At 41.3% G+C, this 24331-nt stretch overlaps 1 protein-coding gene across 50 annotated transcripts in view; it reads left to right on the plus strand.

Annotated features, from left to right (window-relative positions):
- CLASP2 (cytoplasmic linker associated protein 2) overlaps positions 1–24331 on the plus strand; it is a 123494-nt gene that overhangs the window by 18970 nt on the left and 80193 nt on the right. For all 50 annotated transcript variants that reach the window (XM_083468702.1, XM_083468718.1, XM_083468711.1 and 47 more), the window contains exon 7: positions 8293–8363. In XM_083468702.1, the coding sequence (XP_083324828.1) occupies positions 8293–8363 (71 nt within the window). The remainder of the gene's footprint in view (positions 1–8292; positions 8364–24331) is intronic.

Below are 24331 nucleotides of genomic sequence, written 5' to 3' on the forward strand. Positions count from 1 at the left end.
TGAGATATCCCTGGCTAGGGGAAATGTTTATGGGACAAAATATGTGATGACCTGTGGCTGTAGCCAAAACATTTCTCAGTGGAAAAAAACTTCATTTGATTCTCTTACGTTCCCCCTTCCTAAACTGAGAATATGGAATATTCACTAGGAAGCCAGTATGTTTCCTCTTCCTCTCCCCTTATTCCATATGGGCTATCACTGGAGATGCCAGTAGGATTTCCTGGACTTGGTGCACTGTATGTGGATTGGAGGGACACAGGTGGTGCTGTGGTCTAAACCACTGAGCATCTTGGTCTTACTGATCAGAAGGTCAGCAGTTCGAAGGTAAACGGCGTTTCCGTGCTCTCTGGCTTCTTTCATGCTGTTCCATTGCGCCAGATATGGTTTAGTCATGCTGGCCACATAACCCAGAAAGTTGTCTGTGGACAACCTCCGGCTCCCTTGGCCTAAAAGCGAGATGAGCGCCTCATCCCAAAGTCACCTTTGACTGGACTTAAACGTCCAGGGGTCCTTTACCTTTTACCTTTTTATGTTGGTTGGGTACTTTGCATCCCCCCCCCATCACAATGTATTGGTGACAAATGCTGCTTATATACACGTAGTTATCTCACAAGGCTGTTGCAAGCATAAAAGGGGGAGGAAAACATACGCATATTTGAGCTCCTAGGTACAAAAGCAAGATACAGATATTTGCCACATAGCACATAAACTCTGGAATATATTCCCATGGCAGATAGTGGCGGTCTCCAACATAAATGGCTTTAAAAGAGGATTGGGCAGGATACATGAGGATAAGGCTACTAGCCGCAACTGATGTATTGTGCCTCCATGGTTGAAGGCAGTTTGCTTCTGAATCCTAGTTGCTTGAAACCACAGGAGGGGAACGTGCTGTTGTGCTGAGGTCTTATTTGCAGACTTCTCATAGGCTTCTGGTTAGCCGCTGTGACAATAGGATACATTTTAATGCATTTATTTCAGGTTGCTTTAGCTTAAGATATTTACTTTATGAAGGAGAGGAACCTGTGGTTCTTGCTTAGCGGCAACTTCCAACTTTGACAGTTGGCCATGCTGATGGGAGTTGGCATCCAACGTTTGGAAGGCCTCGAGTTCCCAATCCCTGGATTAACTGTAATTTAAAGAGGACTTTCAGAAATCTTTTTCTGTTTCAAAGATTAGATCCATGTCTTATCTGATCCAGAAAGGCAGCATTTTCTGCCACAGTAAGGCAGCAGCATTCAGGTGGGAGATACAGCATGTGTGGGTCTTCTCCTGGTTGGAATAGAGCTTTGAAGGCATGAAAGTGTGGAGATGGGAAATTGGGGACGACGACTCGGAAGAGATCTGAAATGGAAGAACTGGAAATCTGGAGAGTAAAAATAAGATGTATAATTTCCAACTCAAAATAAGCAAGATGTGTTTGCCTCTCTAGACCTGGACTGTCTTATGAACCCATTAGAGCAGGCTTCCTCAGTCTCAGCCCTCCAGATGTTTTGAGACTACAATTCCCATCATCCCTGACCACTGGTCCTGCTAGCTAAGGGTCATGGGAGTTGTAGGCCAAAAACATCTGGAGGGCCGAGGTTGCGGAAGCCTGACTTAAAACTAACCTTTGTGTTTGCATGCTGTATTAAACAAAAGAACACACAGAGGTAGAAGCATCACTATTTTACAGTGAGTGCTGCAGGTTTTGGTAGATTATTATGCAAGATGCCTGAATTCATCCTCTCAGTAGCAGAACAGAAAACAGAATAGGATTCCATTCCTACACAGTCGTTGGATCTTAATAAGTTTTTTCTTCCTACTTAAATTCTTAGAAATCCTTCATTCCTGTTGCAAATTATAATAAACTTCCATGTATGCTGCTTCAGCTATCACTTCAACATAAAAGGAAGCCTTCTGAATCAGATGAAAGGCCTATGCATCCTATTTCCCACAGTGGCCAACTATGAAAAGTTGCAAGCCAGATATGAGAGCATTAGCCGTATTCTGCTATTGCTCCTCACACCAGTTAGAACGGCCATACTGTGGAACATTTTATTTCTAAATAACAAATTAACTTGTGAACTGGTTGTCTAGGAGTGAAAAACTATTACCATAGTAATTATAGTATAATATAGTAGTTGAAACAAATTGTAGTGTAATTGTCTTGACATATATTTGCACTATGTATAGTAAAAAGTAATACAGTACTTTGTTTCTTGAGAAGTAGTGATATCCATAAAATCATGGATGTGCCTGATCATAAATTGTATCTTAGTAAGTTGTCTGTGATTGGATGGCATTACACTACATTAATCTAAAACTAAGTAAATTACAATAATCTAGTAGTCAGCATTTCGTTAGTTTTACAGGTTGCTGTCAAATACAATTTGACATTTAGGGGAGAATTGTGTGTGTAGAACTCAAATAACTGTGGTGGCATTTGGTGAAACTCAAAATGATAAGTGTGCATATTAGATTAATGTTAGCTTTTTCCTAGTAATTTGTTAAAAGCAAAGGGGAAAGCAAGGCAGCCACCTCAAAACTGAATTTGAATTAAATGGTGAAACTGCAAGATTATTCTGGCCAGTTGTATAGCATTTATAGGGATTTTTTTTAAAAAACACCATTGGTGTTAGCAACCTCTTTGCATGTTTGTTGTGTAAATATCTGGATATAGCCATGTGTATTTCACGTTGATTTGAAAATAATGCACTGGAATTCAATACTTTCGCAAGACCTCTGTACACTTTGAATAGGATGTGAATTCTCAAGTTGTCTTGAGAACACCTAAGTCAAGGAAAAAAGGCTTGAGTCTTCCCAAATTGAATAATACATGTGACTTGCCTAGAATTGTGTTCTGTTGTTATGGGACTTGCAGAGCAAATGGAAAGGGGAGAATGACTCTTCTGAAGAATTGTACAGTCCCACATGTGAGGGTTCTGTTCCTACACAAAGAGGCTCTGGAAACATTCTTAAAAGACCTGATACTCTGCTTCCTACTAGTTTCAGAACCTGAAATTTAGATCTATTGGCTTGGGAGAACTATTGCCTAGTCTCCAATATTTCTTCCTTGTGGAACTAGTGGTAACTGGACAACTAACTCCAGGCAGTGTTGAATATTTGGATCATTTCTAATCTGGCTTCATATCTAGCTTGGGAACATGGGAACAGAAACAAATGACTTATGACGAGAGTGTTACACCGTTTGCTTTGCTCGACCTTTCTGTGGGTTTTGATACCATAAAATATGGTATGCTAGACTTGTTTGAGTTGGGCCTAGGGGAGTGGCTCTGGTTTTTCCTGGAAAATGTGGGTGCTAGAAGACTTCTGTTCAATGGCCTGTGGAATTCCTCAGAAGTGTATTCTATTCTCTATGCTGTTCAGCATGTACATCAACTACTGGGGTAAGCCATCCCAGAGGTTCAAACCAAAGTGTCATCAGTATGCAGATGTGACTTCTCCACTTGTCTTTTCCATCTGCTGGTCCTAGGGAGGCTGTTGAACTTCTGAATTTGTGCCTTGAGACGGCACAAGTTGAAGATTAATCCAAGCGCTGTGTATGGGGAAAGAGACTCCCCTGGATTGAGATTTGTAAGTAGTTCTGGATAGGGTTACACTTCCCCCTGAAGAATAACTAGGAGTGCAAGTAGGAGTGATGCTGGACTCAGAACCAAATGGGAACATTCAGGTGGCAGTAAAAGCTAAGGGTTCTTTTTATCATCTTCTGCTTGTTACTCTGTTTTGACTCTACCTGGAGGAGCGTGCCTTGGTTATCCATGGTTATCCATGCATTTGTAGCATCCAGGCTGAACTACTGTAATGATCTATTCATAGTGTTGCCTTTAAATTTTGGAAGTGCGTCTTTCAGAAACTTGAATTGGTAGAAATGCAGCTGTCCAGCTACTGGTAGGGGAGAGGCAGTTGGAGCATATTACACAAAATTATACCGGTTTTCCTGATTAGTGATATGTTTCCAAAGATGTGGTAAATGGTTTATAACTAGGTTGCTTAAAAGATTCCCTGCACCCAGGTCAACCTGCCAGTCCAGTCCTTGAAGATGTGTCTCAAAGGCCCTTCTTATGTGCCCACCTGTAGGGATATCGGGGAGCGGGGTCCGGAGGGAGCACACTTCCCCGCCAGCAGGCAGCCACAGTCTGTCTGCACGCGTGACCTTGGGGTGCAGGGAACCCCCCCCCCAGACAAGCCACAGCTGTCTGGTACATCGTTCCACCTATGTCTGACCTTTTGTGGTCTCAGAAGTCAGCGGTGTCCTCTCTGTAAGTTTTTCCCTGAGACCTTTTGTCTCCATTCATCATACATTGTGCAAGGGGAAAATGACGCTGTGGAACAGGTGCCAAAATAACTTTGTACCACCCCACGATTTCGGGACGGAAGATGTGCAAAGGTCACAGCCCAAAAATGTACCTGCCTAGCTTGCATATTTGTCACAATAAAAGGAGGCTCCACAGGAATGGTGGTAGCTCGCTCGTTTCAGACCACCTGCGCGCAGCTCACATGATGATCAACACCTGTCTTGGGCCTTCACTTCACCCACCTGTGGATACAATTGGGCTGGTGGCAACACAGAACAGGGTCTTCTTCACAGTGGCCCCACAGTAGTAGAATTCAGTCCCACATGAGATCAATACTCATCAATATCAATATCTCTCAATACTCCAGATGGACTTTGAAGGTCCACCTTTTCATTACGGCCTTCAGTTCATTATAAATTGTGTTGTTGTGGTCTGGTTTTGTATGTTTAAGTTGCCTTGGGCTGGTTTGGTGCTGGATGTGAGAGAGATGTGTTAAAACCATAATTTATTTGTGCTTTGATGTATATTTTATAATACTGCTCTGTGAAGAGTGTCTCATGAAAAGCAGGTTTTGAATCAGTTACATAAAGAGAGAGAAATTGGCTAATCAAACAACAGATGAGTTCCACGCATCCAGAAACCACCTAAAGATCCAACAATTAATGAGATCTTCACTCAGAAAACTAACACAGGGACAGAAAACTTCCCTTTCAGTGGTAAGATTTCACAAAGCAAAGACTATGGTTTGGGGTTTATGCCCCATTCTATTTTAAAGGTAAAGGTAAAGGGACCACTGACCATTACATCCAGTTGCGGACGACTCTGGGGTTGCGGCGCTCATCTCATTTTACTGGCCGAGGGAGACGGCGTACAGCTTCTGGGTCATGTGGCCAGCATGACTAAGTCGCTTCTGGCGAACCAGAGCAGCGCATGGAAACGCCGTTTACCTTCCTGCCAGAGCAGTACCTATTTATCTACTTGCACTTTTTGGTGTGCTTTCAAACTGATAGGTTGACAGGAGCAGGGACTGAGCAATGGGAGCTCACCCCATTGCGGGGATTCGAACTGCCGACCTTCTGATTGGCAAGCCCTAGGCTCTGTGGTTTAGACCAGTGTTTCCCAACCGGTGTTCCGCGGCACACTAGTGTGCCGTGGAACTTTGCCTTGTGTTCCGTGGAGGCGGGCGAGGCGGGCGGTGAGAGGCGGGGCGGCGGCGGCGAGCACACGCGGGGCGGCGAGCGAGCGAGCTCCCACATCCCATCGCCGCTCGCTACTGGGCCTGCGCATCCGCTCGCTACTGGGCCTGCCCCAGGAGGTGGGGTTGCGCCCTTCCCCACGTGAGCGGGGAATCCCATCCGCCCCCACGTGAGCGGGGAATCCCATCCGGCCACGCCTCCTGGCCAGCCAATCGGCTGGCTGGAGGGGGCGTGGCTTGCCCTTTTTAGGGCCGGAGCGGAGGGGGCTCGCCCTCTCTTCTCCGGCTAGCCCCATCGCCGCTCGCTACATCCTATCGCCGCTCGCTACTGGGCCTGCGCATGCTCGGCGAGCACACGCGGGGCGGCGAGCGAGCGAGCTCCCACATCCGACGGCACCAAGCAGGGGCCCTTGGCCGTGCCGGTGCCCACCGTGCCCGCCTCCGCCCAGGAGGGCGGCAAGCAGCCACCGCCACCACCACCCCCGCTGCTGCCCGGCAACCGCGCCGCCGCCCCCGGCTCCCCGCGGCGGGTGATCGTGCAGGCTTCGATGGGCGAGCTGCGAGCTCGGCGGGCAGCGCCTCCGTCCTCAGCGCCCGCCTCGCGGCTCTCATTCCCTGCCCCTGCCAAAGCTCACTCAGCCAAGCCGCGCTCTCCTTCCTGCCTCGCTTTGCTGCCTCCTCCCCCCCCCACCCCCAAAGCTTGGAGGTTCCCCGGCAAGGGGGAGGGAAAAAAATGGAAAACTTTCACTTTCGTGTGTCCCTCCCGGCGTGACGCTGCGCGCTGAGGTCACGGGGCTGTAATGGTGGTGTGCCGCGAGATTTTTTTCATCAAACAAGTGTGCCTTTGCCCAAAAAAGGTTGGGAAACACTGGTTTAGACCACAGCACCACTATGATTAACTGTTTAGATAGACTTGACATCATTAAACGTTGAGATCTCCTTTGGATAATTGTTTTCCTCAAGGAAACATCATACCACATAAAGTACTTTCTTTCCAACCATTCCTAAGATACGAGCCCCTTAGATGAGAACATTGTACTGCTTGATACAATCTTTAATTCACCCATTGTATTCTCATATTTTTGCGCCCTTCCACATAGATGCATAGGACTCCATTACTTGGGACCAGTAATAGCTCTCTATCTTCAGCTTTGCAACAAAATTCAGTAACACACCCATTCAAATTTCTGCCTCACATGGTGCCACCTCGAGAAGGTAGACTCCTTCCTCTCCAAGAGGGCACCACAGCTTTCCTTTCCATTTTCAGACTAACACTCTAGAATTGGTACAGGGAACCTTTGAAACTCCAGATGTCGCAAGCCCATTCTTTCTAGGGCTGATGTGAGCTGTAGTTCAGCAACATCTGAAGGGCCAGAGAGTCCTCATTCCTGCTCTAGAACGTTTGTAGAGTTGACCCACAGAAATGCAAAAAAAAACCTTATGTTTGTGACAGCGTAAAGAACATTGGTTACAGGTAAACAATTCATCTTTAAATAGACACACAAAGTGCCCTTGAATGGCAGTCTTCAAGATGGAAGATAGGCTTCTCAATTGCCCCAACAGTGCTCTGGTCAATTGAGTTTTAAAAATAAGAATAAAAACCACATTCCCCCCCCCCAACTTTTTTGCTATAAGTACTTCCCCAAGGTTTGAAGCACCTGCTCTTGCGAGACTCCATTTGTCTATGTGGTCAGAAAACTGACTTCTTAAAAATGCAAATACTTTCCTTTCTCCTTTTTTGAGGAATTTTCAAGAAGCAGTAATGTTGAACACTTACCAATCACATGTTTGTTACTCTTGCTGGTTATTTTGTTTTGATTTTTTTTTGTTTTTTTGTTTTTGGGTTTTTTTGAAGTTAATCATTGCTTTGAGAGATTCAAACTGAAATGAGGGTTTCAAGGAATGCAAGCACTGTAGCCATAGAAGTCTGGCTGTTTCCAGTAGGGTTGTGTATGCATTGTCTTTTAAAGTGGAAACTAACGCAGATCAGTTCACTCAATAATTCTATTTCCAAGAGAACTGATTTCAGATATAATACTTTGATGTGGTGCCGCTTAACTACTGATACACAGTGAGTATCATTTGCACCATATTTTTGAGCATTCCTTTGTACAATTTGAAATTTAAAGATTTATAATAGGACTTGCAGAGGATGTGTAACTCTGAAAGTTGGGTTATGGATCTTAAATAATACAACAGGGTAATGGATTATGGGCTACGTAAAAAGAATTAGCAAATCTAACATCTGGAGGATTAGAAAGCTCTAGGAACAGCAAGCACCAGGAAACCAGCCAACATTAGTTGCTGAAAATAGGACACAGAGGCTAAAATGGCTTGGATATGTAGAAGAATGAGACAAACTAGCAGGAGAAAAAGAATATTGGACAGAACCAAAGGGAAAATAACTCTATCAGAAACCAAGAAATAGATGGGTGAACTTAAATAGATGTGAGTATGTTTTGCAGTTAATTGTGAAGAGAGATTCCAACTATGGTAGGGAGAAAGGGGTTGTGTGCCTGACTGATGCATGTTGACTGCAAAACTGCATTTAAATATGGTTTCTCTTCCTGCTGTAGTCTTAATAAAATACACACTAGAACATGACTCAAACATAACATTGTGAATTGTGATCACCAGCTTAGCTTGATGATTTGTATTTGTGACATCATTGGGTTTTCTAGAAACTGGGACTTGAGTCCTAGAAAAAAATCAGGATTCGTTAAAATTGTAATTTAAAATGTTTGATTTGAAAAAGGAATGATATGTGTGATTTTATTTATATATATTTGTTCTTATTCTTAGGTTACAAACAATATTTATGAAATTTGATGAAGTGAAAAACGGTGGCAATATGATTTCAAGCAACTTCAGTGGTGAGTATCCAATAGCGTATGTTGACATGGATATATAAAAAGTTGAATTTAGAGTATTTTAAGCTTCTTGACATGTATGAGTTGTCTTTAGCATTTCTGCAACTAAGGTTAGGCTTAGTTAAATATGGCAAAAGTTAGATATGGATTTAGGTTTTGCAAATGTATGGTATTAATGTTTGTTTTATAGCATCTAACTAGTTAGTACTATGCAATTTTGAGAAGGAAGTATTGGCACTGTTTAACATGTGCACCTCGGAACTGTTAAAGCAGTATGGGAAGCAAATGTGACCTATGTCTGGGTTTAGGAAACTGTTTTGGAAAACAGTTATCTGTCCCTGTTGGCTCTCAGCCTCTAGCTTCTTTTGAGAGTTGTTAGATTTTGTTGTCTTTGTTGGTCTCTTGTTACTTGTTTATTACATATTGATCATTTTGTCTAGGAATATACAGTATGCATTTCTTTATGAGTTTTTCATGGTTTACATAGTGTAGAATCCCAATTGGTGCCCTTGATTTAATGGAAGGGCTTTTGTTTCAACACACATCTTCTCTGTCTGAAGAAGAAAGGCAATATTTGTGATTTCCCTCTTTTCTGCACTCTCTGAAAATTGGCGGCTTCCAGAACAGCATGGAAGGTGCTATCAATTGCTGAGTATGGAAGGGCAAATTGGCCACAGTCACCTCTTGGTTAGCAGAGGCATCCGCTAGATCAAAAGGTCACCTGGGAGCGCAATGGGTGCAGTTGGATTCCTGTCTGTGGTGTGCAGATTTGGCATGTTGAACATGCATTTTCATTCTAGCGTTCCACTTGTGGACTGAGAGCCTTTTCATTTGCTTTCAGTGTTTATATTGCAGTCATTCATGTGCAAGATGTATTCCTACTGCTTATTGCTTGTGTTTCCAACCCTTCCAGTACAGATGTACTTCTTTAGCTATTTTTGATTGCATTACCATACACTGTTCACTTAAATCAGGACTGGTGAGCCCATGGCCTTCTGGATGTTGTTGAGCTAAGATTCCCATTATCTCGAGCAATTGGCCATGCTATCTGGGGATGATAGATTTGGAGTTCAAGAGCATCTGGAGAGCCACAAGTTCCGTATCCCCGAATTAAGACTTTGCCCCTAAGAAATTATTCTTACTTCACACCCTGTTGAGAATATCTGCATGAGATTCAGTGATGGCTTCTCTGAACAGGGATTTTTACATTCCTAGCACACCCCGTTCATAAAATCTCCCCTTTTATCTTCTTCGAGCAAGCTTCTCTGCCGTTATTCCAATTATGTATGTAAACCATTCTTACAAACAAATATGTTTGCAGATAAGGTTAAAGTCTTTATTTTGACTCCCGACTGCCTTCAGTCTGTGGGTATCATTCTAATAATGTTTTTTCTATGGTGGCTAAACCATAGCCTTATGGCGTGGGGAAGCGCAGTTACTGTTGTGGTTTCTTTTCTTTTTCTCTTCATCTTACATAACCACACAGTAGGTACAAAATGGCATTTCAGTTGCAAGTCTACGCAGGTATCTAACCTATAAAAATACCTTCAATATCTAGATCTCTATGTTGCGTGGCATTTGTGCTGCATAACACTTCTGATGTGGCTGTCAGCTACCCCCAAGTCTTAAGACTGCTATCAGCTGTCTCTCTCATGTGGTATTGCAAACAAGAGGTGTGCTAAGCTTCCCCTATTTATTAGCAAATGAGCAACCATTTCCATGGAAACAGATATTGCAGTCAGCAGCAGAGCCCATTGAATTCTTTTTCTGGGAGGCTAAGTTCTGTAAATGCTGTTTCTTCTACAGGATTTAAGAGGATCCCTACATTATATTTTAAATGGCTGAAGTTTTCAGCGTATGTACCTTTTTCACAACAGCAAGAAACACGAGAGCGCTCTGAATGGGTTTTGCAGTCATCCAAATGCAACAGCTTATCTGTTCTCATAATGGCCCATTTTATAAATGGAGGGGAAGGCACACATGAAACATTCTTTGCCAGAGACTTGAAACATAATGTTAAAGTGGTGTTTAGGATTGCATCACTTCAAACAAATGACACAAAGTACATGTGCGTTTGAACCACATATATTTCTCACTTGTTTGGGTCTCATACATTTTTTATTGCTCAGCATCTTTTCTCCATTTGAGATGGTTACCATGCAAATGTCACAGGGGGGGGGGACGACTCGCAGTTTGTAAATTATGTTACTTCATTACAGTCATTACACTATGAATAATATACACAAATACAAATTTCCAAATAGTAATCGGGGAACCAAGGTCGTTGTTTGGGATTAATACTTTTACTGGTTCTAGATATTACACTCCTTTTAGTTGTAAATGCATGGTGTTCATCCTTATTTACACAGTAGGAAACTAATTGCAGTTGAGTGCTTTAAAACATTGCAAGTCAAAAATAGGTTTGGGAGGGTCTTTCATCCAGCATGTTCACTATATTTGCACTTTCCAGTGTTGAATTTTTTATCAAAAAAACAACAACAAAACCCCTAAAAACAAAAAGCTAGGTTCAGTCAGGGCTCGCCCTCCCAGGTCAGGTGGGAAAGACCTGTGAAACAGAGAGCAGGTCTTCCAGGACTCACAGTACTCTAGAAGTCCACCCAGTTAGCTTTGTGGCTAAGCAGGGATTTAAATATGAGTCTCTGTGGTCCTAGCCCAATACTCTAACCATGATGACAGACTAATCAAATTCCAGCAGTCTGTCTCTACCGTTCATAGTTAAACGATCTATAGCCCTTTCCAGTTTAAAGGGGGAGAACAGAAACATTTCTGTGTGTGAATATTTGGTTTAAAAATTCATTTCAGTGAAACCGTTTGCTGTTGCAAGGATTTCATATGAAATCCTTGCAACAGCAGAGGTTTCACTGAAATGAATTTGCTAATCTATACTTTGCTAATCTATGTGTTACCATATTGCTTTGTCAGTTTTAAAAATTCCTTTTGAGAAGTGCTTGCCTTGACTCTTGTGTGTGGCTCAGACGTGAAGTACACTGCCTTTTTGCCTGGGATAATGTGGCTAGCTTGGGTTTTGTCACTGTCTTTACCAGGAGCAATCTTCATTAAGTGGCACATCTTTCTTTGAATAGAAAAGCCTTTGAAGGTTTGCCTTTGACGTGATTTGTTTACAGCAACCAGTGATGGCTGAACACAATGAGAGATTGAGAAGGCAGCAAAAAAATAAAGGCCAAAGAAGAATATGACACATCTTCTGTTCATAGCTATGCAAATCAGATAATCATTTGGTCATGTGCTCATTGCTGATTACACATGAATCCTTAGGGAATGGAAGCAGAAAATGATTACTGGACGCATGCCTTGTGTTTTGATGACTGCATTAAAAGTCCCTGTCGAATAACCTTCATTGCATGTGAGCAATACCTTTAAAGAAAAAGGCAGACGGCTAGGGAAGGATTTTTTTTCTTCCTGTGCCGGCAAGTGTGTTATTAGGTTTAAGCAGGAGAGAGGCTGGTTATAATGGATAGAAGGAGCTTCCTGCAAGAAGCAGGACCTTTATTTTGAAGTGGTGTAGCAGCTGTTGCTGGTTGCAGTAGAGAACTGCAGATCTGACTGGGTCACACAGTGCTCTGTCATCTTCACGCTGCACTGGATTGAGAGTGGCGCAGGCACTTATAGTCACTCAGATTGAAGTTGTATCCTTGGAAAAAGCTCCTGGTAGCATTGCAACTGTGTAATGGCTGTTGGGGATGGTGAGTACAGCCTTGTTTTTGTTGTCAATTAGACTTAGCTTGTGTGCGTTTGAATGTTGGAACAACCTTGCTATGTTAAGCCCATATTTGTGTTACACCAATGTATAGCTTTTAGAGCTCTGAAATTTAAATTTGCTTTAAGCAACAATAAGAGTAGACATAGAATTGTCTGCCAGCCCTATATCCAATGGTTTTATGTGTCTATGAGGAGGGCATACCCTCTCTGTATCAGCAGTGAGAAAGTGTATATACTTTGCTGTACAAAGTCATTATTTGAAGAAAATGCAGGGTTATGTTTTTTAAACCTTTGTCTGTATTAAAGATACTTAAGTCTTAGCATCTGTCAGATTGATGTTATACATGAGCTTGCCATTGCTACTATCCTTGAACAATCTGCCTAGAGGATTGAAGAGCCATAATGCTAATTTTTGTTTTGTTTTGTTTTAGAATTGTGTATTTGTAATGTTTTACTTTTTAAAGATGGCATTGTAACTAATCATACTAGGGTTCTTCTGCATGTTTTCTTTTGGAGATACTTTATGATTTGCACAAATGCTCCTAAAATATCACCATACAGGGTTATTTGACCTTTATAGAACTTGATAATATATGGGGCAGCAAATTAATGTCTAGGGCATTGACTTTGTCTTGGAGTTTATATTTAGTAATAGCAGCTCAAATAATTTATTCAAGGTATATCTTTCAGCAGGGGTTAGGAAACTGAAAGAAAGCTAAAAAGAAAGATGTAATTACATATAGATAATAGCCATACATATCTAGGTGTAAAATAAGGCATTCTTCTACAGTGGATTCCTATGATGTCTGTGTTCTAATCCATTGGAAATGAGACAATAGCTTAGACTGAGTATTTTGTAGTCCTTAAGATGTTTGCATAATCCTATACCATTGATATGTGTAGTTAGACAAACTTTGGAAATGGTTAGCTTTAAAAGTTTTAAGTGCCACTTCTTCATAAATTCAAATATGTCTGTATAATTGAAATTGTCTGAAAATGAGATTTTTCAACATGTCTAAAATTCTGTTAGATTCCCCCCCCCCAAAACATGTCTACTCACCTTTTTTATCACTAGCAGAAGTACCAAAAAATAGCATTGTTCTGAAAGTCAACTGACACTGGTATGGAGAAGCTTTGCATAAAATGTCAGATCCAATTAGGATTGTGTAGGATGATCTAGCAGCTTTTTCTTGCTTAAATCCACCATTCACCACATCTAGGGGATATTCACTCTTGATAACAGTTGAACAATGTCATGAGAAAGAAAATATGATCAAGCATAATACTGTATGTTGTAGATAATCTAGTCTGTAGATGATTTAGTTACCTGGATATATTGACTTGGTTGCAAAGAGACAAAACCAAAGTTTCACTCAGGCAACAGGATTTTTCTGTCTCCTCAGTTCAATCAGGTATGACCTCAAGCTATTTCTGCTTGTTGAGGGACCCTCTGGAAAGGCATGAGATGTGGAAAGGGCTGCAGCCAGTGGGAGAAATCTGGAGACCTCCATGTACAAGCCAAAGTGTTCCACTTGCAGGCTATTTGGATCCCTTTTAAAATGTGACTTTTAGAATTTCTACTTTTGCTAGCAAAATGAATGAAGACTTGCTTCTGACTGAACCTTAAGCATACCAAGAATTCAGATACATGGGAAATTGTTTCTGTTCTTAACAGTTTTTCTGTTTAAAAGCACTGAATTTGAACCTTAATTTTCCATTATGAGAGGTGGAAGCATAGGTGATTCTATAGATGGAACTCTGAAGCTTTTCTTTGAAATTTGTTCCCTCAAATTATCTTGGAAGGTTCCAGAGCAATGCATTTCTTTTTCTGCTTGAAAATGTACGAGTGTTTGTTAGAAATATTCAGATACCTTCAAATCATATTACGTTGGTGCTGTGTGAAGCTGGCAGACAACAGTTCTGGGCAGTAGACTTTTTGTGTGTAAGGTGCTCCTTGAAGAGGATAAAGTTATATCCCTTGTTAACCAGATTAAGGCTCTCAGTCTGTATCTAACATAATTGCTGCGTACTACTATCATGTAGGCCCAAGATCATACTATTGTAATTCAATGATTATCAGTGTGTTGCTATTTTGTTAAAAGTAAGTACATTAATAAGATTCTTCCTTGGCTTTTGCCAGTATAATGTCAAACTTGAAAGACTTCCAGATTTGTTGAGAAGGCTTAGACAAGTTAATTCCTGATGAGGAAAATTTTTAATGAAGTTATTCATTAGAAAACAGGCACACGTAGTGTTTAATGGTAATAAATGCAAGTGCATTTAACGGGGGGGGGGGGGGGAATCCATTTTGTACAAACAACAAATTGAATGAATGAAAGAATGAATGAATGAATGAATGAATAAACTTTATTGCAGTCACAGATCAGCATAAGAGAAACATATGAATAAAATAGCAGTTAGGATTTAAACAGGTAATTGTTAAAGAAAATAAGAACAAAGAAACAAGCATAGGATAAAACATGTGAATAGAGTACGAGATTAAACACAGATAATTGATGAATAAGAACTGATAATTAAAACAGATAAGGACTAAAAGACACGCAGTTAAAACAACTATAAGGGGTGGAGCTTGGGGGAATAACGGTCTTGCAACATGGGGCTTCGGTTTAGGACTGGTTTGCAGCACGAATCATCCTTCAGCGAATATCCATCATGGCAACGTAAAATATAGCAACTGAGTATGTAACATCTGGGTTTTCATCCTGGAGTAGTAGGGAGATGCTGAGTTGTTCTGTACGTCCTGGGAATTTGTGCAGGATAAGCAGGATAAACCTGACTCGTATGTCTACATAGTACTGGCAATGGGAAAAGGCATGTTCCGTTGTTTCCTGCTGCTCAGGACCACATGGGCATTTCCTCTCCTTGTATGGTGTCTTCCTACAACGGCCATTCTGAATGGCTATGGGGAGGGTCTGACAATGGGCCAGAGTGAAAGCCCTTCGCTGTTTTGAGATTTCAAGGTTCGTTATATGTGGCATTTGGGAGTTGAGGTATTTACTGGTTTCACTGATTAGAAATTTTGGGAACCTAGCTATGTTCTGTGTCTTCCACACGCTGTTTAATATATTTTTTTAGCTTGTTCATACCCCATGTCAAGTAAAATCTGTGGGTTGAAGCCTAGAGTAGTTATTATATTTTTCACTGCTTGTTTCCATGTCGATTTGAAATTGTCCTTAATAGTCAGGGGAGCAAGGCCGCTCGGGAAGAAAGATAGTCTCAACCAGTAATTTAGAGTGTAATTTAAAGTTCAACTCAAATTTGTTGAACTTGTATTGCAGACAAAAGAGTTTCATTTAAAACTGAATTTATAGACTTTTAGGCATTTAATCATAGAATACATGAAGCTGTCCTCACCGTTGTTGTCAATTGAAATATTCTAAAATTAGTTTCTTTCCATGTTTTTGGTTGGATTAGTTTCCCTAATTTGCATAATATCTACATTTTAATGGTCTTCTGGACTAAGACAACTTAAAACACTTTAAAAATGGCAAAACAGGTGTGATTAAGAAAGCTAGACACAAAAGGGGCAGGGGCTTGAGAGTCCATGTTTGTTGATCATCATTTTGAGCAGAGGTTGCCAACCTTTTCGGGACAGTAGGCATATTCTGAATTTTGAGAAAGTGCTGTGTGCGCCAGGCACAGGATGACCGTGATGAGGGGTGTGACATAACTTAGACTTAAAGAGTACAGTTGTTGCTGTTCCCAGATGCTGCTCCCCCCTGTGTGCCACACAAACTTGGGTCTCTCTCCAGGTGCATCTCTCTCAATCACACATGCACATTGCACAGTTGAACACACACACACACATTCAGAAAAGCCTCTCCACTGGTGAAGGAAGATCCTGCCATTCCCTTCCAAAATAAAAAATAAGAGGGACCGGCGCAGCATGACGCCGGAAATCGTGTCTGCTCGTGTCCGCGGTGCTGGGAATCGCTTCTGCGCATGCCCAGAGGCTATTTCCAGCGCCGTGGACATGCACAGACGTAATTTCCAGTGCCACTCAGCGAGTCACAGCGCGCGGTTGGACTCCTCAAGTGGGCGGCTCAGTTCGAGGGCGACTTGTGGGCCGGTAAAACTGTCTTTGTGGGCCGCATCTGGCCCATGGGCTGCACGTTGCCAACCCCTGATCTAGTCCAACCCCCTGCAGTGCAGGAATCTTTTACCCAATGTGGCGATTGAACTCACAACCCTGAGATTAAGAGTCTCATGCTCTACTGACTGAGCTATCTGACTACAAGATTGATGATTGCCAAAAAGTATTGTATTATTATTATTTTGTTTGTAAGCTTTTTTTGTGTGTATGGAAGGAACGCAGATGGCACTATGGGTTGAACCACAGAGCCTAGGGCTTGCTGATCAGAAGGTCGGAGGTTCAAATCCCTGTAACGGGGTGAGCTCCCGTTGCTCGGTCCCTGCTCCTGCCAACCTAGCAGTTTGAAAGCATGAAGTGCAAGTAAATAAATAGGTACCACTCCGGCGGGAAGGTAAACGACGTTTCCGTGCGCTGCTCTGGTTCGCCAGAAGCGGCTTAGTCATGCTGGCCACATGACCCGGAAGCTGTACGCCGGGATGAGTGCTGCAACCCCAGAGTCATCCACGACTGGACCTAATGGTCAGGGGTCCCTTTACCTTTAAGCTTCTTTTACAACTGATGGTTTCAATAAATGGTTGTTGGGAAGTTGACAACCAGCATCAAGTCAAACCAATAATTTAATATAGCAGTAGCTTTGTAACTAAGCCCATAACTAATTAGCCAGTAAATTATCTTTTTAAAAAATATCGCTTGCAGTGGAGGCACAGAGTGCCCTGACCCTTCTGCAGCAGTGTGCTGCATTTCTATGCTTGCTATGGAAGAGAGGGCTTGCATTATCTAGTTAGCCCACTTGGCTTCTAAGCTGAGTATGGAGGAGGGATAGAGCACCCACACACATACAATACATATGCGGATGTATAGTTCCTCAACACTTGTGGCTAACAGACTTGTGGTTTAATACAAGGCTGAAATGCAATAAAACATAGTTTTAGAGGCAATGGCTGATGAATCAATAAGGTCGCTGCAAGGTGGTGATTTGTCACTCAAGATTTCTAGATGTCGTTTTACGAAGCCGGGTAATTTGTGAAAAAGCACGCCCGTTGTTTTTTTCCTTAGATGCGTTCCTAAAAATGGGGGTGGCTAAACTTGGTGGATGTGATCCGTGGCGAACTCTTTGGGGCAGCGTGGTGGGTGGGCCAAAAGAAGCTATGTGTCGACTAGATGGAATGGACAGTAAGGACTGACACGACCCGAGACCATGAAGAAGAGACGTTGGATGAAGATTGGAAGAAAATTTATAAAGAAAATTTTTTATTTGGGGAATTAGCCTAAAATCAATGAATATTAAGGAAAATGTTGGACTGAAACTATATGACTCTAGCAGAAATGATATTAGGGGTTATGTATATTTGAGTATTAAGATTCAAGCTTTAAGGTACTTTATGGTAAGATAAGGTTAAATAAATTAAGATAATTTGAATAACAGAATATGGGGAAAGATGGAAGGGATTTGTTGAGTTAATTATTAGGTTAAATTGTTAAGATAAGTTATTTAACAAAAATTGAGAAAGATGGAAAGAATTTGCTGAAATAACTAATTAAACTAGAATACAAAAAGGGAGGTGTGAGGAGGTCAATGAAACAAGCAAATGGAAGTTAAAGATATGAAACTTGGGATTTGTGTCTTTTTTTCCTTTTTTTCCTTTTTTGTTGTATTGCTGTACTGGTTTTTATGTTTTGCGCTTTTTCTTTTTTATGTATTGTAGTGTTGTTTTTTCTATTTTTTCTTTTTTTTCTATTATTCTGAAATTATGAATAAATATTAGTAAAAAACAAAAACAAAAGAAGCTATGTGCCTCTCACACTCCTGCCGAAGCAAATACTCACAGGCAGTGAGAAGTAGTTAATTCTCCCTTCTCTGCTTATCAAGTGATTAATTTGAAGGGGGGAGGAGGAGGAGGAGAAGGAAATTTGCATTTCCATCAGGGCTCTTTGTGTCTTTGTTCAGAGTGAGGGCAGGGTAGAAAATTTTACTTGGGAGGAGGCCAGATTTCCCCACCTTAAAAAAAAGCCAGCAAAACTAGAGACCTAGGGTTTGATGCAAACTTCATCTTCTGACTTCCACTGACAGAAATGTCCCTTTAAAATGCAGCAGGTTTTTGATCCAGTGCAGGGATCTTGCCTGTGGATTGTCCCTTCCTCATTCAGCCCCCAGACCCATGCTGCTTAGGAGGGTTCCCCAACCCTCAAGCACTGCCCTGGGGCTTGTACTGGGGGGGGGGGGAAATCCTCAAAATTTGTCTTCCCCTCCACCAGTGGGAATTCCACTTAGGATACTTCCATTTGCTAGAGTCAGGTCTATGTCCACCCTTAGTTCCCTGTTCTTGTGGCTGCCCCTTGTAATTGGTAATCCTTTAGTTGGGTATAATGTCCATTGTAAATGCCTATTTCCCCCCAGGGTTGGAGGGTCTGTTATAAACTCTTAAATTTTAACCAGAATTAATGTTCCTTGAGACTTCATTTGTCTGCATAGTTTTCTGGTAGTAAATACTCCACATGGTCACTTAACATCCTACTTTATGTGGAGATCCATTTATGTGAAATAGTCACAACTTTAAAAAAAATATTTCCAAAATATATTTAAACCCAAAAGTGTGAGACTGTTGCGCAAAAGGAGTCTGACTTAACATATACCAGGTGAGAGGCTGGTTTTGATATACAAGGTTAGAAGATGATGCCAGATTGGCCCCATGCTTTGAAAAGCAGAGTTTAATAAGAAGAAAAGTAAATTTCCATACTAAGTAGCTTTGGTTATATTGAACCCTTTAAAATCAAGCCCCATTTTTTAAAGAGCCAGTTGAAAAATACATCACAAGAGGGGAAAAAATGAAGTAACACAAAATAATTGGTTGATACAGGCTGGGATAGCAAGACTTTCTGCAGGCTAGTTAATCATCCTTTAGCCCCATTGAAATCAATGAGACTTGTTAATCATGACTGCCTTGTGTGACTTACTTTGTTGGGAGTCCAAAATGCATCAGTTAAGTATAATGTTACATGACATAAGTAAACTTAAGAGTGTTTACTTAATTAATCTCTATTAACTAGAATTTTTTTTTTTAAAAAAATGTCTACTTGTGGTAGACTGTATATTTTTAAAAAATTTCTGTGTGTTCTGAAATACCAATTCCTGCTTACTGAAATCCAGTTTTTGAAATGCCCATAAAGACGGCCAGTTGAGTTGCCAGCTATTGTGGTGGGGTTTTTTGTGATGTCCATCCTTGTCCATTTTTTAAATTGGACTGAGACCAACCCTTTACTGAGACCATCTCTTTAATACTCAGTGGTTATGTTATAAAAAATGCTGATAAAGGCAAAGGTGGAATTCAACATCGTACTAATTTGATCATTCTGACCCAGTGGAAGCATTTCTGCTTGGTGGGCAAAACAATATTTCCTCTCTACCCCACCACGCACTGTTCTGGAGCATGGAAAGGAGGAAGGGGAAAGTCCTATTGTGCTAGCAGGAGTTCTTGTGCACTTCACTAGTGCACTAGGCTAGTTGAATCTAACCCCTAGTTTTTGCGTTTATAATTTATTTTAATTATTTATTTATTAAATTTGTATCCTGCCCTATACCAGTAGATCTTAGGGCAGTTTACTACATAAAAGTACAGTATATTATGGGGCGGCTTTGGGTCATTTGCCGAGTCTTATTTGCTAGGTGCTGTCCATACAATTCTTACTGACTGCGACATAGAGAATGAAATGCCTTCAGTTGGTTATAAGACCTATTATGTTAAAAGTAAAAACAACTATTCACAAACATTTCTGAAAACATTTCAGAAATTGTGGATTAAGATTGAGAAAATTCTTGCTTGATGGATCAGTCTGCTTGAAGGGCCAGTAGCCAGAGGTAGGAAGAAACAACCAAGTTCCTTGAATTGAAACCAACATTTTGATGTGTCACTTAAGATCGGTTCATGCCTGTCAGTATTGGCGCAGGAGACCCCAGCCATGAACATGCCTTATAATATTCATATTGCTGATAAATATGTGTTTCTAAAGTGTCCACTTTTTTGGTGCAGTGAATGCCCTTGTGGATGCTCAGGGAGCTGCTGATTCTAGCAAATTCATAACTTTTTTGAATTCCCTTTGTTGTTATTTCAATTGAGCCTCGCCTGTTGGAAGAACAGCTATGAATTTGCTAGAACCAACAGCTTCCTGAGCATGCATAATCTCCTTGGAAATCTACATTTCAAGGAAGGATTTAGCAAAATGATGTCAGCCAAGTGGATAAATCTCCAAGACAGAACTGCTGAAGCAATAAACTATATAATGCTTCTGATATCTTTATTAAGAAACCAGTAAAGCAGTGGCATGACACTGACCAGCTGGCACCGTCTCTGCCAAGTTCCAAAATGGTTTTACATATATGAAATGCAAAAGTTTTCTCGGCTGCTAACAAAATAAAGGCAGTCGATTTAAATGTTTTGCAAATTTTCTGTTGCACCAATGTTGACCTCTTTGAACTGAAGATACTACTACTACTACTAATAATAATAATTATTATTATTATTATTATTTATTTATACCCCGCCCATCTGGCTGAGTTTCCCCAGCCACTCTGGGCGGCTTCCAATCGAGTGTTAAAAACAATACAGCATTAAATATTAAAAACTTCTCTATAGGCAAGAGTTTGCCCCAAAAGTATTTGCTGTGGGACTTTTCCATGTGAGATTGCTACCAAACCAAATTAGAGATGCCTAAATAAATGTGTGGTTCAGAGACTGTTCAGGTATTTGCTTCCCTCTGTACTTGCTGAAATTGGGAGGTTAAAGTTATTTAAATGTGTGACCTCCTTTATTCCTAGATGCTGAAACTTAAAGGAAAGTCTGTTTCATTGTCCAGGATTAGAGGAATGTCATGTCTGGATAAAGTGGTCTCCCAGTTCATGCATTTATCTCTTTAGAGAGGAAGACCACAAAGCCCCGAGGCCTGTTCCAGTCTCTCAGAGAAGCAAGAAAAGTAGAGTAATTGCTGGACAGCTTCTCTGGCACCTCTGTTCCCCATAGTTCAAGTAGCTGCTAAATTGTGAATGCAAGAAAGTGGGATAAGGAAGGGAATGTATATGTTTCCTTGGATGGAGGAAACATTTTCCTCTTGAGCTATGTTTCCCATTTCTGAGATGTAATGGGGTAGTCTCAAACCCTTAACTAGATCTGTGTGCAAACTATATATATTAAAAAATCAGCCAGCAGGGGTAAACAAGATCTGTTTTTCCTTTTTTTATTAGCCCTTTATCCTGGATTTGACTGGAGAACATACTGAACACACCTATGGAGGTGTGGAATACAGTCTGCATACAAGTGGAGGGAATGCAGATGATTTGGAACAGTCAGATGCAGATGACTCCTTGTAGGAAGATTGTCACTATCCCCCAAGAATGTGCTATCTCCCACAATGCCTCTTCTCAAATCAAATAGACTCTTAACGCTTATATCCTCTTACTTCAAAATGCCCTTTTATGTGTTCTACCTGAGGTATGAAAGTTAATGTGACTGAAGAGATCTTATAATAGCTTGCTTGTGGTGTGGGTAATATACCTCTCCATATTTTAACACAAAGTATTTGGTGTGAACACAGCTGTAAAGAACAGCCTAATATTAAAGTTTTTATAGAGGAGTGACTGACTATTGAATTACTTTAGCGCCTAGAATTAAAAGATGGTTGCAGACATGAAAATACCTGCACTTTGAGTCTGGTTTCTCAGATTATCCAAACTGATGCAAAGCTAACACACTTGCTAAGGATGCAGTAGCCTCTGTTCGCTTCCTCCCATTAAAGAAAAGGCTTGCATCACGCAAGTGGCTCTCAATGCATGGTCTGCATCAGAACTGCAAGCTTTGGGGTTCATTCTTGCAATAAAGGTTCTCCAGGACTAAGGGTGTATCTTACAATGTACCTTTTAATAGTGGCAAAATAGTTGCAGCTTTTTATCGACATTTCATTGCGTGCACATGTGCACTTTTTGCAAAGTGCAAGTTCTTGACGCCTAAGAACTACCAAGCTTTTTGTAGTTAGCCTGTTTTCACAAGTAGTTGTCTCAGCTTTGTGTAAGATAGTTTATTATCGATGTGTAAGCTTCCTTCCTCAGAATCGCTCAGGATAGTATCCCATGAAGTTTATTCAGGAAGATTCAGGAATGTCCTTTAACACTAAATCGTAATTGTTTCTTTTTGTCAGGACTGTTAATGATCTGGTCTTATGGTGGGAAGCTTTTAAAGCACTTTACTGTACATCCAACAGTAACAGTGATGGGTGTGAGATAATATAAAGCAAGTGCCTTTACAAAATGGCAGCACTTGCTGTAGGGGAGACGAAATTATTCTAAAGTGAAACACTTAATAGCAATCAGTGGGCTGGAAGTGTATAGCTTACCCCATAGCCTTCTAAGCAGCTAATAACAAAGATTACGTTTCATTCTTTGCATGACCTATAAGAATTATGTGCAAAAGGGTTAATCAGCAAATACATTCTACCCATATTTTGTAAACTGTTTCCAAGAGTACTTAATATAATTCGTATTTAATATGAATTCTTTGTGCAATACTAATAAGAAAGGCATTTCGGTGGAAATTAAGTTGCTTAAATCTCTGGTTCACACATTTTAATGCTGCTTTGTTATCTTTTAGTGTCTGCCTTTTTTAAAAAAAAGCTGTATTTAAATGTACATGGTGCCAATGTGATATAGTAGTTAGAATGTTAGACTAGCACCTGAAACACCAGGGTTCAAATCCCCACATAGCCATACAACTCACTCTGTGACTTTAGGCCATTCACTGTTTCTCAGCCTAACCTGCCTCATGGAGGTTATTGTAAGGATAAAACTAATGAACCATTATTTGTTACCTTTAGCTCCCTGGGGGAAAAGTGGGATATGAACACAATAATAAAAGAAATACTTCAGTTCCTGTTAAATATGTACAGTGGTGCCTCGCAAGACGAAAGTAATCCATTCCGCGAGTCTCTTCGTCTAGCGGTTTTTTCGTCTTGCGAAGCAACCCTATTAGCGGATTAGCGCTATTAGCGGATTAGCGGCTATTAAAGGCTTAGCGGCTTAGCGGCTAAAAGGCTATTAGCGGCTTAGAAAAAGGGATAAAGCGGGGGGAAATCGGAACACTCGCAAGACGTTTTCGTCTTGCGAAGCAAGCCCATAGGGAAATTTGTCTTGCGAAGCAGCTCAAAAACGGAAAACCCTTTCGTCTAGCGGGTTTTCCATCTTGCGAGGCATTCGTCTTGCGGGGCACCACTGTACTGTTGTAACCATTTTTACAGTGTCTTTAACAGAAAGGGAGGTGAATTTAAGGAAGCGTATAGAAGGAAAGTTCCCCATCATTGTCTTCCGCTACAGTTGCAGTTTTCCTTAGAGGCTTGCAAGGCAGTGTCTATGCACTGTGTGAAAAAGGAGTGTGGTGGGGGCTATTGAAGAGAGCAAGAGATGGGGGACATCATTTACGTATCTTATTGTGCACCTCACTATTGTGATCCAGTGATGGGTTCAGTTCGGTGTACCACTGAAAGACTATTTTGATGTACAGTGGTGCCTCGCAAGACGAAAATAATCTGTTCTGTGATTCTCTTCGTCTAGCGGTTTTTTCGTCTTGCGAAGCAAGCCCATTGAAGGATTAGCGCTATTAGCGGCTTTTAGCGGCTTATCTGTTGATCGGATCAGCTGATAAGCGGCATAGCGGCTTAGAAAAGGGGGGGGGAGGAAAAAACAAACCAGCAGGAACTCGCAAGACATTGTCGTCTTGCGAAGCAAGCCCATAGGAGATTCGTTTTGCGAAGCACCTCCAAAACGGAAAACTCTTTCGTCTAGCGAGTTTTCCGTCTTGCGAGGCATTCGTCTTGCGGGGCACCACTGTACTCCACTTAGTTCATATTATTGCCTTAGACACTCCAGGAGAAGATGAGGACTTTGAAGTGGGTGCAGACCTTGCCTGACCCTTTCTCCCTTTCCCCTCCCTACTGCAGAGGAGTGTAACCAGAGTAATTGGGGTTTGCTGCTTCGGGTGTGATGAGGGTGTGAGCATTCCCCCATGCTCAGGATAGGTTTGCTCTTAGGTGAAAGGTTGGGCTAAGCAGGGGTCAGCAAACTTTTTCAGCAGGGAGC

The sequence above is a fragment of the Podarcis liolepis genome (genome assembly GCF_965112155.1).
Source record: "Podarcis liolepis genome assembly, chromosome: 12".
Classification (NCBI taxonomy): domain Eukaryota; kingdom Metazoa; phylum Chordata; class Lepidosauria; order Squamata; family Lacertidae; genus Podarcis; species Podarcis liolepis.